Source organism: Capra hircus, chromosome 5, assembly GCF_001704415.2.
Source record: "Capra hircus breed San Clemente chromosome 5, ASM170441v1, whole genome shotgun sequence".
Classification (NCBI taxonomy): domain Eukaryota; kingdom Metazoa; phylum Chordata; class Mammalia; order Artiodactyla; family Bovidae; genus Capra; species Capra hircus.
Window position 1 is genome coordinate 57,144,447 of NC_030812.1, and position 16,152 is coordinate 57,160,598.

General features: G+C 38.9%; 1 protein-coding gene across 1 annotated transcript; it reads right to left on the reverse strand.

Annotated features, from left to right (window-relative positions):
- Nucleotides 13,256-14,194, reverse strand: LOC102181272 (olfactory receptor 6C2-like). Its single transcript, XM_005680404.2, has one exon. The coding sequence runs from the start codon at nt 14,192-14,194 to the stop codon at nt 13,256-13,258; it is 939 nt and encodes a 312-aa protein (XP_005680461.2).

Here is a 16,152-nt window from a genome sequence, read left to right on the forward strand (position 1 = left end):
TTTATATGATGCCACCTCTGCCTATTTGACCAAAGTAAATGTCAGTTAACTAATTGTATCTGAATTAGGACCAGTAGTAGGCAGACAATTGCTCTTTAAAAACTATGATTAATCACACTGTAGCTATTCAAATGTTTCCCATCTGTACTCTATCTCCAGGGCTCTTGATTTTTCCCTTTTAGAACAGGATCCTCCCAGTGAACACCAACTAGTTTTTTGCAAGAATGGTTTTCACTTGGTTGTTGGAAAATATTTCCCACAAAGAGCCTTGAGGTGGGTTTCCCTTGAGTCTAAGGAAACATGGCTTTGCCCACCACGGTGAGGGAATGGTCTGTGTCCAGTTGCAGAGTTTTCAGATGCATCTAATTTTCAGATAGCATTATAGGGAAGTGGAATGGCTTTTGTTATCTGCTAGATGCTGCCATTCTAGGTAATACAGTAACTCAGGGACTGATCATAGGAGACTTCATCTGCAAGGTCAAATCTCTGACCTCCAACTGTCTTTCCATCTTATCTACTTGATTCTATCTCTTATTTTTGATTCTGGCTTCAGGTGCCCTCATATGATACCTTGCCCTGGACTTTTGTCTGGTCCCTGAAAATTTCCTTATTTTTCCCTGTCAGTAGCTACTTTTTCCATATCTCAATTTCATCTGGGAAATAAATTAATAAACTCCTGTGCAATAGCATAGAAATGTCCTAACTTAATGTATTCATTGACCAACAGCTTAATGTGTTTACATACATGGGGACAAATGTGTTATAAAATATAAAGCTCATTAAAGAAGATTATATTCTTAGTTTGGAGATTTAGATTGTGTAGTGGAGAACCATGAGGGAGACATTGTCCTCAGATTGAGAGGAAAGGGCTTTCTTGGAACTTTTCCTATTGACTGTATCCTCTATAAATCATCTGTCTCTGTTCTTATCCCTTCTCCCTTTCATGAACACTATTCAAAGATCTTGTATGATACTGGATGCTTGGGGTTGGTGCGCTGAGACGACCCAGAGGGATGGTATGGGGAGGGAGGAGGGAGGGGGGTTCAGGATGGGGAACTCGTGTATACCTGTGGCGGATTCATGTTGATGTATGGCAAAACCAATACAGTATTGTAAGGTAATTAACCTCCAATTAAAATAAATAAATTTATATTAAAAAAAGATCTTGTGCAAAATCATGTCACATGTCATAGGACAAGGCAATATCTCAGAACTATCTGTTGATTCTTCTCCTGGAATATTATCAACATTATTTAGTACCTAAATTTGAATCTATTAGTTTCGAGTGGTGAATATCTGTCAAAATAAAAACTTACAGAACAAATTTTATTATACTTCACAGTTGTAAAGTTTAATTATTCAAAAACAAATATGTCAACAGAGGAGAGCAATGATACAGGATGAAGGAAACAGGATGTTGTGAAATAAGGTGAGGAAACTTCATTTAAAATGGAGGCAGAAGGCCAGAAGTAAGAACCTTCATGCACTACAACTTGACATCAATCACAGACCCTGACAGGAAGAATTCTCCTTGCCCAGGAACAAGCCCAGCCAATGGAAACTACTGCACTATACTTATTTACTTATTGAACTCCTTCCCTTACTAAGAACAGACTTGTGGTTGCTGAAGGGCAGTGGGTAAGGGAGGGAAGGAATGGGAATTTGGGATTAGCAGAGGCAAACTATTAATTATAGGGTAGATAAACAATGGACCTATGGATAAACAGATAAACAAATGGACCAACTCTACAGCACAGAGAACTATATTCAATATCATTTGACAAATCACAATGGAAAAGAATATGTAAAAGAATATATATGTGTATAATGGAGTCACTTTGCTGTACAGAAGAAATTAACACAACATTGTAAATCAACTATACTTCAATAAAATAAAAAAAAATAAACTCTCACTTTCCTTCCAAGGAATTTCATTTGAAACAACCCCTCCCAACTTCCACTCTTTTCTCTACAAAGTAACGTTTCTCTTATTTGCTTGTTAGACTTGACTATAATTTTTGCTATAGCAGCTTGTTCCAAATTACAGTCTTCTGCTAAACTCATTATGCTGATAAAAATATCAGCTTGATTATACTCACCTCTTTGATGGTCCTTCATGGCTTCTGAGTGCACTTTAATCACAAAAGTCCTTCGTGTGACCCAAAGCTAGACAAGAATGGATGACTGAAGGCAAATAAGTGTAGATTTCACCACATTATTTCTGTGCACCTCACATTAGTATTTCACAAAAATTATGTGAGAATGTTCTCCTTAGTAACCAATGCCTATTAATTTCCAGTCACCTCTCCTTTTTTGAAGTTTTTTATTTTTATTTATTTTTTAAACTTTTTATTTTTACTTTATTTTACTTTATAATACTGTATTGGTTTTGCCATACATTGACATGAATCCACCACGGGTGTACATGTGATCCCAAACATGAACCCCCCTCCCACCTCCCTCCCCACAACAACCCTCTGGTCACCTCTCCTTTTAAGAAATTTTAAAGAAAAAAATTTCAGTTTTATGGTTCCACTCTATCAGTAGCAAAAAATGTTCATGTATTCTGAAAAGATCCTGATGCTCGGAAAGATTGAGGGCAGGAGGAAAAGGGTACAACAGAGGATGAGAAGGTTGGATGGCATCGCCGACTTATTGGACATGAGTTTGGGTGAACTCCAGGAGTTGGTGATGGACAGGGAGGCCTGGCGTGCTATCGTTCAAGGGGTTGCAGAGTCAGACACGACCAAGTGACTGAACTGAACCGAACTGAATTATGGTTAACTGAGAAGATGGAAAGACTGTGGAAACTGATTGGAACTCTCTCCAGTTTGAGAAATTGAGACTTTGGCCTTTTCAAACAGGGAGACAGGTTTCCTCCTAAAATTTACAAGAACAGGATTAGTTATATCTGCTGAGTCCACCACAGATGTGGAGGGAAAAACAGACTAAACAAACTCAAGGTTCCATTGGGAGCCCAGGTTCAAAAGTCACTAATTAATCTAAAGGGTATTGAACTTGAAGAAATTCTTTGAAATAGAAGTTTTCATCATACATCAGTGGGAGGTGAGTCTTTGGAGAAAGGAAGATGCAACAACAGGTCATCTGCAAAACAAAAAGAATCAGATGAAAAGTCAAAAGACTTGATTCACTCCACATGGCCTAGAGATAGTTCAGATGAATTTAGGAGAGAAGCTGCTCAGAATTCCCTGAGGGAAGCCAGACTGATTTATTTGTGGTTTCCCTGGTGACTCAGAAGGGAAAGAATCCACCTGTCAGTGCAGGAGACACAGGAGACTCTGTGTTTGATCCCTGAGTTGGGAAGGTCTCCTGGAGAAAGAAATGCAACCCACTCTAGTATTCTTGCCTGGGAAAGCCCATGGATGGAGGAGCCTGGTGGGCTATAGTCCCTGGGGTTGCAAAGAGTCAGATACGACTGAGCGACTAACACTTTCATAGTTGATTTACAATGTTGTGTTAGTTTCTGCTGTACAGCAAAGTGACTCAGTTATATACATACATATATCCACTCTTTTTTAGATTCTTTTCCCATATAGGTCATTATAGAATTTTGAGTAGAGTTTCCTGTGTTATACAGTAGGTCCTTATTAGTTATCTATTTTATGTATATAGTAAGGTATATATGTCAATCACAATCTCCCAATTTAGCCCTACTCTTTTTTCACCCTGGTAGAGCCATATGTTTGTTTTCTACTTCTGAGATCTAGAGTACAAACTAGTGGTTACCAGTAAGGAGAGGGAAAGGGAAAAGAAAGGTTATTATGGGATTAAATGAAAGCATATGTGTGGAATTTTTGAAAATTGTAAAGCACTATTCAATTTAAAGAATCTTTCATTCAATAAAAAAGGATGAATTTTATGGTTTGTGAATTATGTATCAATAAAGCTGTTATTTTTTATTTATTAAAATTCTTTTTATTGAGGTATAGTTGATTTACAATTTTATGTTAGAAGCAATTATTTTTCAAAAGTGGATGGATCTTCTAGACTGAAGAAACTGCATTGCAGAAACTTGCTGCATGATCTCATGTGACTGAACAGAAGGCCTGAAATATTAGAAAAGGACAGTGAGAAAGAATTTTTACACTGGATGAAGTCCTAGAGTGCTATCTTAAGAAGATTTGACTAAAATCTGTCCTCAAGGAGGCACTGAAGAATTTTTTTAAGGAATGTGAAAAGCTCAAATTCATTTATGGAAGATTATTCTGGAAAAAGTAGGAATGTAGATTTAAGAAGTAAGAATCTTGAAAGAAGGTGGAAAGACCAATTTGGAGAAATGATCAAAAAGCACAATGCTGATTCTTCATGTTAATTGCCTATTTATGTCAAGGGCAGTATAATTCCAGTCATCCAGACTGAAACTCTATAAGAAACTTATACTTTGCTTTCATCTAGTATTAATGCCAGCAAAGATCATTAATTATTTCTAATTTTTATATTTGCCTGAAACATTTTGCCCAGGTAGAAAGATTAACCCAAAGAGTTTTAAAAGATAGACTCATATATTTGTTGATCCAGTTTTCTTAAAGAAATATTCTCTGCTTACTTTTCCACTTTTCTAATCTTTTCTGAGTCTAAGGTGGGTTCTATCCCCTTATTGGTCCTGCCAGAATAGAAAGTAGTATTGTGCTTCCATCATATACACAGACTGTAGATCCAGACATGCATGCTCAGTTGCTCAGTCATGTCTGAGTCTTGTGATCCCATGGACTGTAGCCCGCCAGGCCCCTCTGTCCATGGGATTTCCCATGCAAAAATACTGGAGTGGGTTGCCATTTCTTGCTCCAGGGGAGCTTCCCATCCCAGGAATCAAAGCTGCATCTCTTGTGTCTCCTGCATTGTGTTCTTTACCATTGCACTATCATTAACTTTTAAAAAAAAAATTTTATTTTTACATTATTTTGCTTTACAATACTATATTGGTTTTGCCATACATTGGCATGAATCAGCCACGGGTGTACATGAGTTCCCAGTCCTGAACCTTCCTCCCACTCCATATCATCTCTCTGGATCATCCCCGTGCACCAGCCCCAAGCATCCTGTATCCTGTATCGAACATAGACTGGTGATTCGTTTCTTACATGATAGTATACACTTTTCAGTGCCATTCTCCCAAATCATCCCTCCCTCTCCCTCTCCCACAGAGTCTAAAAGTCTGTTCTATACATCTGTGTCTCTTTTGCTATCTCGCATAGAGGGTTATCATTACCATCTTTCTAAATTCCATATATATGTGTTAGTATACTGTATTGGTGTTTTTCTTTCTGGCTTACTTCACTCTGTATAATCAGCTCCAGTTTCATCCACCTCATTAGAACTGATTCAAATGTATTCTTTTTAATGGCTGAGTAATACTCCATTGTGTATATGTACCACAGCTTTCTTATCCATTCATCTGCTGATGGACATCTAGGTTGTTTCCATGTCCTGGCTATTATAAACAATGCTGTGATGAGCATTGGGGTACACATGTCTCTTTCAATTCTGGTTTCCTCCGTGTGTATGCCCAGGAGTGGGATTGCTGGGTCATAAGGCAGTTCTATTTGCAATTTTTTAAGGAATCTCCACACTGTTCTCCATAGTGGCTGTACTAGTTTGCATTCCCACCAACAGTGTAAGAAGGTTTGCCGGGAGCCAATGTGAGGAATCCCGCCCGTGACGAGGTCATGAGGAAGGAAGCTGACATACGCAAGGCGTGCTCAGACTTCAGGGACCCCTCTGGAAATTCCTAAGCATGTACCCCAACAAAAATCTGCCGGCTTTTGTGCTCTGCTTTTCCACTCTTCTGACATTTTCTGGAAAAAGTCAATTCAGGGCTTTAGTCTTCTGCATTTGAAAGAGTGTTTCAATCCAACAACCCCTCCGATGGCTTTCTAGCCTGCTGCAGGACTCTGGAGTGTGATTGTTTGAGGCCTCCTGACCGCAGGAGGCACAGGAAGCTTAAAACATCCTAGGAATCTAGGAGCTTCCGAGGAGTCAAAATCTTTAGAATAGGACTGATTAAAAGTTTCATTTTTGGGGTCAATGCTTGCTGCCAAATTTTCATATCCTTTATTTTTAGATATAGTTGGTATGTAGAAAAACAAGTAGTAGACCTGGTATTAGCAACATTAGATCTTTGAGTTAAGTACCTTCTTTGTTATATCCCACTGCACCTTTGTTCTATAGAGATGTAACTTTAATGCTTTAAGGAGATGCAGATTAAAGAAAAACACTTCAGGGGAAACAAAATTAACATTCATTAAGGAAGAGAGCCAAAAAGTGTTAACAAGCCTCTTGGCCAAAAGATAATGTAAATCACCTGAGACCTTTTGTATACAAAATGATATACGGAAAGAATCTGGGTTGCGAACGCTACATAATTTTGTGTTATCCATTGATCTCCATGTTTTATCAAAAGTATAAAAGGCCTTCTGAACAATAAAGGAAGGGGCCAGGGGCCGGGGACCAGTTTCTCGAACTAGTCTCTCGGCCTGGTTTCTTGGGACTCTGGCTCCCCCCATGTCTTTCTCTCTCTTTCTTCTTCTCTCCCTTTCCTTCTCTCTGCTCTTTACTTTAACTTCAAGCTGAATCTCCACCTGGGGCACGGAGGCTCGCCAGGTCTACTTACTTGCTCTGGCTGTTAAGACCCGCACGAAAGGGAGCTTAAGGCGAGGCACCCTTAGATATTCAAGCGGGCGCCGGTGGCCCAACGTAGATGGTGCAAATTCCTTGTCTGGAATTTTATTGGCCTTCCGCGTAAACCAAGCTATTCAGCCCTCTTCCTCCACTTAATCTTCTTACTACACTATAGTTTCTTAATCTAATCTTACATTAATAAACAAACAAGTCTTTCCACGCCAACGCAGTCCACCCTTCGAATTCCCTGGATCCACCGGGGCTGGACCCCGGCAAAGGTTCCCTTTTCTCCACACTCTCTCCAGCACTTATTGCTTGTAGACTTTTGGATCGCAGCCATTCTGACTGGTGTGAAATGGTACCTCATTGTGGTTTTGATTTGCATTTCTCTGATAATGAGTGATGTTGAGCATCTTTTCATGTGTTTGTTAGCCATCTGTATGTCTTCTTTGGAGAAATGTCTGTTTAGTGCTTTGGCCCATTTTTTGATTGGGTCGTTTATTTTTCTGGAATTGAGCTGCATAAGTTGCTTGTATATTTTTGAGATTAGTTGTTTGTCAGTTGCTTGATTTGCTATTATTTTCTCGCATTCAGAAGGCTGTCTTTTCACCTTGCTTATAGTTTCCTTTGTTGTGCAGAAGCTTTTAATTTTAATTAGATCCCATTAACTTTCTAGAATGCAGGAATAGAAGGAACATACCTCAACATAATAAAAGCTATATATGACAAACCCACAGCAAACATTATCCTCAATGGTGAAAAATTGAAAGCATTTCCCCTAAAGTCAGGAACAAGACAAGGGTGCCCACTTTCACCACTACTATTCAACATAGTTCTGGAAGTTTTGGCCACAGCAATCAGAGCAGAAAAAGAAATAAAAGGAGTCCAAATTGGAAAAGAAGAAGTAAAACTCTCACTGTTTGCAGATGACATGATCCTCTACATAGAAAACCCTAAAGACTCCACCAGAAAATTACTAGAGCTCATCAATGAATATAGTAAAGCTGCAGGATATAAAATCAACACACAGAAATCCCTTGCATTCCTATGCACTAATAATGAGAAAGTAGAAAAAGAAATTAAGGAAACAATTCCATTCACCATTGCAATGAAAAGAATAAAATACTTAGGAATATACCTGCCTAAAGAAACTAAAGACCTATACATAGAAAACTATAAAACACTGGTGAAAGAAATCAAAGAGGACACTAATAGATGGAGAAATATACCATGTTCATGGATCGGAAGAATCAATATAATGAAAATGAGTATACTACCCAAAGCAATCTACAGATTCAATGCAATCCGTATCAAGCTACCAACGGTATTTTTCACAGAACTAGAACAAATAATTTCACAATTTGTATGGAAATACAAAAAACCTCGAATAGCCAAAGCAATCTTGAGAAAGAAGAATGGAACTGGAGGAATCAACCTGCCTGACTTCAGGCTCTACTACAAAGCCACAGTCATCAAGACAGTATGGTACTGGCACAAAGACAGACATATAGATCAATGGAACAAAATAGAAAGCCCAGAGATAAATCCACACACATATGGACACCTTATCTTTGACAAAGGAGGCAAGAATATACAATGGAGTAAAGACAATCTCTTTAACAAGTGATGCTGGGAAAACTGGTCAACCACTTGTAAAGGAATGAAACTAGATCACTTTCTAACACCATACACAAAAATAAACTCAAAATGGATTAAGATGTAAACATAAGACCAGAAACTATAAAACTCCTAGAGGAGAACATAGGCAAAACACTCTCCGACATAAATCACAGCAGGATCCTCTATGATCCACCTTCCAGAATACTGGAAATATCATTAACTTTTTAGAGGCTTTGCAATGGCACCCCACTCCAGTACTCTTGCCTGGAAAATCCCATGGATGGAGGAGCCTGGAAGGCTGTAGTCCATGGGGCCGCTGAGGGTCGGACGTGACTGAGCAACTTCACTTTCACACATTGGAGGAAATAGCAACCCACTCCAGTGTTCTTGCCTGGAGAATCTCAGGGTCGGGGGAGCATGGTGGGCTGCCATCTATGGGGTCGCACAGAGTCGGACACGACTGGAGCCACTTAGCAGCAGCAGCAGCAGCAGCAGCAGCAGCAGCAGCAGCAGCAGCAGCAGCAAACATCCAAAGTAACATATTTTTTCTCTCTTCAGAACAGCAACATTGGGATCAATTGTGTTGAGAAACAGTACATTCCTTGGGGATCCTCATCCTGAGGGACTAATAAAGACATTTTGTTGCCATCTCCAAGAACAAAGTTAAGTAGATGTTTAAGAGAAGTCATCCCAGAGAGATTGGTAAGAAAGTTGCAATGAGAGCAACAAACACAGGTCATCAGGAGACTAAGGAGAAGAATGAGAGAGAACAATGTCGTTGGGACGCATCCTTGCATTGAGTGGCCGGCAAAACAAATCTTTATGTCTTCATTCAAATCCATTACTTAAGTAACCATGGATTTTTCTCAGCATGGAGAAATAGTTGCTATTTAACTTGAGGATTTATATTCATTTTTAAATAAATTTTTAAAAGAACTTTTCTTTTAAAAGAACATTTTAGATTTACAGAAAAATGGAGAAGGTAGTGGGCTTCCCAGGTGGCACTAGTGGTAAAGAACCCACCTGCCAATGCAGGAGATGTAAGAAACACGGGTTTGATCTCTGGGTTGGGAAGATCTCCTGGAGAAGGATGTGGCAACCAACTCCAGTATTCTTTCCTGGAGAATCCCAGGGAGAGAGGAGCATGGAGGGCTACAGTCCATAGGGTTGCCAAGAGTCAGACACGACTGAGCTCCCACAGAGTGGATAGTAAGGGTGATTCCTGTATACCATATACCCAAATTATCCTTTTAAAATCTTACATTAGGATGATGCATTTGTTACCATTAATGAACTAGTGAAATAGTGAAAGTGAAAGTCTCTAAGTCATTTCCAGCTCTTTGTGATTCCCCATACTGTCCATGGAATTCTCCAGGCTAGAATACTGAAGTGGGTAGCCTTTCTTTTTTTCATGTGATCTTCCCAACCCAGGGATTGAACCCAGGTCTCCCACATTGCAGGTGGATTCTTTCTCAGCTGAGCTACAAGAGAAGCCCAAGAATACTAGAGCGGGTAGCCTATCTCTTCTCCAGGGGATCTTCCCAACTCAGGGATCGAACCCAGCTCTCCTGCATTGCAGGTGGATTTTTTTTTTTTTTTACCAGCTGAACCACAGGGAAGAAGTTTAGGACTATAATGAATAAAGTTATTATAAGAAAAGTAATAGTTACTCAGTGGTGTCCAGCTCTTTGCGACCCCATGAACTGCAGCCTGCCAGACTCCACTGTTCTTGGAATTCTTCAGGCAAGACTGCTAGAGTGGGTAACCATTCCCTTCTCCAGGGGATCTTCCCAACCCAGGGATCAAACCCAGGTCTCCTACTTTGCAGGAGGATTGTTTACCGACTGAACTATCAGGGAAGCCTAATGAACTAGTCCTGATACATTATTATTAAATAAAGCCCACAGTTTATTCATATTTCCTTAGCTTACACAGGTTTTTTTGTTTTTTGTTTTTTCCTTCCTATTCCATGACTTCATCTAGGACACTATGTTACATTTAGTCGTCAGATCTCCTTAGGCTCCTCTCGCCTGTGACAGTTTCTCAGACTTTCTTATATTTGAAGACTTTGGCAGCTTTGAGGATTGCTGGTTAGATATTTTATTAATATAAGATGCCCCACTATTGGAAGTCTGACAATATTGGGAAGAAGACCACAGAGGTAAAGTGGCATTTTTTTTCACATGCTGTCAAGGATACATACCATCAACATTATTTATGATGTCGATCTGGATCATCTGACTGATGTAGTGTTTGTCAGTTTCTCCTGTATAAGAGGAGTATCTATATAAATTATTTGGGATACTTCCGCACAATATTTCTCCCTCCTTTGTTAATTTATTCCATCATTTATTTGTATCAGTATGGACTCTTGGTGTTTTAGAAATTTTCAATGGAAAAAGAAGAAAGGTCTTGGAGAATAGAGTCCTATTTTCCCTGAATATATTTTTTTATATCTTAATAAAGATTTTATTCAAAAAATATAGTTTCTTTTTTTTTGTAATTTGACTTTATTTTTTTTTCATCTAATATTTTATTTTATTCTTATTATTTTTTACTTTACAATACTGTATTGGTTTTGCCATACATTGACTTGAATTCACCATGGGTGTACATGCGTTCCCAAACATGAACCCCCCTCCCACCTCCCTCCCCATAACATCTCTCTGGGTCATCCCCATGCACCAGCTCCAAGCTTGCTGTATCCTGCGTCGGACATAGACTGGCGATTCAATTCTTACATGATAGCAAACATGTTTCAATGCTATTCTCCCAAATCATCCCACCCTCTCCCTCTCCCTCTGAGTCCAAAAGTCCATTATACACATCTGTGTCTTTTTTGTTGTTTTTCATACAGGGTCATCATGGCCATCTTTCTAAATTCCATATATATGTGTTAGTATACTGCATTGGTGTTTTTCTTTCTGGCTTACTTCACTCTGTATAATCGGCTCCAGTTTCATCCATCTCATCAGAACTGATTCAAATGTATTCTTTTTAATGGCTGAGTAATACTCCATTGTGTATATGTACCACAGCTTTCTTATCCATTCATCTGCTGATGGACATCTAGGTTGCTTCCACGTCCTGGCTATTATAAACAGTGCTGCGATGAACATTGGGGTACATGTGTCTCTTTCAATTCTGGTTTCCTCGGTGTGTATGCCCAGCAATGGGATTGCTGGGTCATAAGGCAGTTCTATTTGCAATTTTTAAAGGACTCTCCACACTGTTCTCCATAGTGGCTGTACTAGTTTGCATTCCCACCAACAGTGTAGGAGGGTTCCCTTTTCTCCACACCCTCTCCAGCATTTATTGCTTGCAGATTTTTGGATCGCAGCCATTCTGACTGGTGTGAAGTGGTACCTCATTGTGGTTTGACTTGCATTTCTCTAATAATGAGTGATGTTGAGCATCTTTTCGTGTGTTTGTTAGCCATCCGTATGTCTTCTTTGGAGAAATGTCTATTTAGTTCTTTTGCCCATTTTTTGATTGGGTCGTTTTGAATATTTTTGAAGTATAGAAGAAGCTTGCACTCATGCTATGGCCATTATCATGTAAAGAACAGTTAAAAATATTATCGAAATAAAAAGTACATTTGAACAACGAGATGATGGTTAATAAACATAGATAATAGTGTGAAAGCATAAAATTTTATTTTCACAAGTGCAGAACTACAAAGACTGTCCTTACCATTTAATAGAAAGAATTTTAATCATTTGGTCCAAGGTCCTTGTGTAACTGTTACCTGTTTTACCATTTCTATCTTCTGTAAGTCTATCATTTTTTTCACACTATACCTGGATTTTATCTTCAGCAGTCTAGGATAAGCAACAAAACACTCCTTAGAATGTCCTTCCCAAATCATGAACTTTTCGATGTTTTGATCAACCCTTCTAATTTCTAACTTTCTGCTTAAATCAAAACATGTATAATATCATATATGAAACGAATCACCAGTCCAGGTTCGATACATGATACTGGATGCTTGGGGCTGGTGCACTGAGACAACCCAGACGGATGGTACGGGGAGGGAAGAGGGTGGGGGATTCAGGATGGGGAACACGTGTATACCTGTGGCAGATTCATGTTGCTATATGGCAAAACCAATAATATTGTAAAGTAATTAACCTCCAATTAAAATAAATAAATTTATATTTAAAAAAGAGATAATAAAAGTTTGGATACTGGAGAACTTAATTAACTAAGATTTACTTATTTTATTCCTAAATTCAGGGCTTGTTCTTCTTGGGTCTATGTCTAAGCACCATTGATGGTAGTGTCAGTAGAAGTCTTCAGCATTTGGAAGTCTTTTTCTTTCCCTTCTGTAATCATATATTTCAGGATGTAGCATAGCCAAATAATTTTCAGAAAGGCCAGCAGAAATATTTTTGTATGTAAATTGATTTAAAAGAAAGAATATAATTATCTTCACTGATTTTGAATTTGCTCTATTAATACCATTTACTCATTCTTGAAAAATAAACATTTTAAAATGAGAAAGAGAGCTTTACTATTTTTAAGATCATTTTTAAAGCTTTGGTAAAGAATCTTTAATGACTAATGACTCTTGTACAGTTGAACACTAGATACTGCAAGTATCTTCCCAGTGAGTTTTAGATACTGAAGTCTTCCCAATGAGTGAGAAATGCTCTCTGGGCATTTATATTCTGTGTCATGAGATAGTCATATGATCAGAAATATAATTTTATTTATTTAAATTTCTTTTTATGACATGGGTTATTTTGGGGAATCTGGTTTCTGGAACATGAATTAATTGAAGAAACCATACTGAATGAAATAAGCTTGAAGGAAAGAAGAAAAAGCTTTATTTTCACTTTTGTATGATAACAGAAAAATCTTCCTGGGGTAGGATTAGCTTGATGAATCTACAGAATATAAAGAAACCATTTATTTGGCAAATTCACAATTGTTACTTTTGAGTTATTAAGATTTAAATTTATTTTACCTTGGTCTCAAAAACACTAATAGCCTCTTACTTCTTTGTGAGAAATACAACTTGTTTTACTGTGTCTTTAAAGGCCTCTTTCACTTGTTTGTTTCGAAGTGTGTAGATGAATGGATTAAGCAAAGGGGCAACTGAAGTTGTGAGCACAGACACCACTTTGTTGATGGCCACTCCTTCCTTTGCTGAAGGCTTGATGTAGATGAAGATGCAGCTGCCATAGGTAATGGAAACCACAATAATGTGGGAAGAACACGTGGAAAAAGCCTTTTGCCTTTGTTGGGCAGAAGGGAATCTTAGAATGGTCTTGATGATGTATGTATAGGAGAGGACCACACACAGTAAGGTAAAAATGAGTGTCAGCACAGCAAAACTCAAAGCAATTCTCTCTATTAACACTGTGTCTGAGCAAGTTATCTGTAAAATAGGAGATGTATCACAGCCAAAATGATCAATCACATTCGAATCACAGAATTCCAGCTGGAGGCCCATGCCAAGAGGTGGAAGGATGATCAACAGGCCAGCCAACCAACAGCAGAGAACGAGGGCAGTGCAGACTCTGTTGTTCATGATAGTGGTGTAGTGCAGGGGTTTACAAATGGCCATGTAGCGGTCATAAGACATGGCTGCAAGGAGAAAAAATTCAGTTGCTGCAAAGAGGACAATAAAAAATAATTGGGTGGCACAAGCATTGTAGGTAACAGTATTATCTCCAGTTGCCATAGAATACAAGAATCTGGGAATACAGACTGTGGTGAATGAGACTTCTAAGAAAGAGAAATTTCGGAGGAAATAATACATGGGCGTTTTAAGATGGGAATCCAAAAGTGTGAGGGTGATGATGATGAGGTTCCCAGCCACACTCAACATGTAGGTGAGAAACAAAAATACAAAAAGCAGAACTTGTAGTTTTGGGTCATCTGTCAGTCCCAGGAGGATGAATGTTGTTATTGCTGTATGATTTCTCATCACTGCCTCCTGCCAAGTCAAGAGTGAATCCACATGAAGAAACAAATGTCATAAAAACCTAGTATTAGAAGATGAATGAAATATCCCAGCAAGCTAGTTAACATGCACTTTTTTTCTTTTACTTAATAATCAGTTTGTTAACAGTGACTTTGACATCCTACTGAGACATTTATAAGAAATACCTATTATGAATCTTACACCTCTAATTCTCCAAATAGGAAGTATATTTAGGATGTAGCTCAAATGGTAAAGTGCCTGCCTACAATTAGGGAGACCCGGGTTCGATCCCTGGGTCAGGAAGATCCCCTGGAGAAGGAAATGGCAACCCACTCCAGTATTCATGCCTGGAAAATCCCATGGACTGGGGAACCTAGTGGGCTACAGTCCATGGGGTGGCAAAGAGTCGGACATGACTGAACGACTTCACTTTCTTTCCTTCTGGTGGTCCAGTGGTTAAGACTCTGTGCATGCAGGGGTCCTGGGTTTGATCCCTGGTTAGGGATGCCAGCATCCCACATGCCACAATGAAGAGCCCACATGCTGAAACTAAGACCAGGGCAGCCAGATAAATTAATAAACAAACAAATAAACATTAGAAAAAGAAAGTATATTTAAATAGATATTAAGTTAAAAAGCCATAAATCTGACATTCAGCTTCTTAACAATATTGCCTTGTTGGATGTGAGGGCGATCTGGTTGCGACATCTGTCACCCCATTGATCGCCAGGGTTGATTCGGCTGATCTGGCTGGCTAGGCGGGTGTCCCCCTCCTCCCTCACCGCTCCATGTGCGTCCCTCCCGCAGCTGCGCGCTCGGTCGAAGAGGACGACCATCGCCGATAGAGGAGGACCGGTCTTCGGTCAAGGGTATACGAGTAGCTGCGCTCCCCTGCTAGAACCTCCAAACAAGCTCTCAAGGTCAATATTGCCTTGTGGCAATATTTGCCCTCATCCTGGAGGACCAGGATGTCATTTTTGAAGTTTTTTTGCCCATCCTCTTCTTTCTTTGCTTCTCCACCCTACACCAAAATGCTCCATTTTCAAAACCAAGAAAAATCTATTAGTAGAGTGTTTTAAATCAAAACATGTCTTTAGGGGAATTTTGTGTTCACAGCAAAGTTGAGGGGAAGGTACAGAGATGTCCCATATACCTCTTGCCTCCACATATGCACAGCTTCCCCCCCTCCATTATCAACAACCCCACCAGAGCTGTACATTTGTTATAACTGATGAACTTGACACGTCACAGTCACTCAGAGTCTGTTAGTTTACTTTATGGTTCATTCTTGGTGTTCAATGTCCATGGGCTTGGACAAATATTTAATTGATATTTTATGTTGATCATCTTATTTATTATGCCAAATTTTAACAGCATCACGTTCATTTAAAAGTGCTAGTTCTTATTGCATCATTCTTTTGAAAGAACAACTCAAAGAACATACATCTGAGTTGGTGGGTAAGTAGTATTAACTATATGAGAAATGCTCCATAAGATTTGCTGGTATTTAGGATTTGGGATTGTTAATTCAATTTTTTTTCAGTTTTATTAAGGTATACTTGGAGAAGGAAATGACAACCCACTCCAATATACTTGCTTGGAAAATCCCAAGGACAGAGGAGCCTGGCAGGCTACAGTGCATAGGGTCACAAGAGTTGGACACGACTTAGTGCTCTTTCTTTCTTTCTTTTATGTATAATAAACTGCAATCATTAAAAGATTTGCAGTTCAGTGAGTTTGGAAAAAAATGTATATATCTGTGAAATCACCACCACAACCAAGATACCTCAAGATGCAATGCAAGATACATTGCATTTCCATCATAAAAAATCTCCCTTGTTTCCCTTTGCAATTTAATCCATTCCTTTACTCTGGGCCCCCCAAATAATCATTAATTTGCTTTTTGTCAGTATAAATTAGTTTTCAATAATTTTGTATGATTGGGACCATCTTTTAAATCT

Coding starts and splice junctions, on each gene's coding strand:
- LOC102181272 (XM_005680404.2), bottom strand. CDS start 14,194: ATGAGAAATCATACAGCAATAACAACATTCATCCTCCTGGGACTGACA.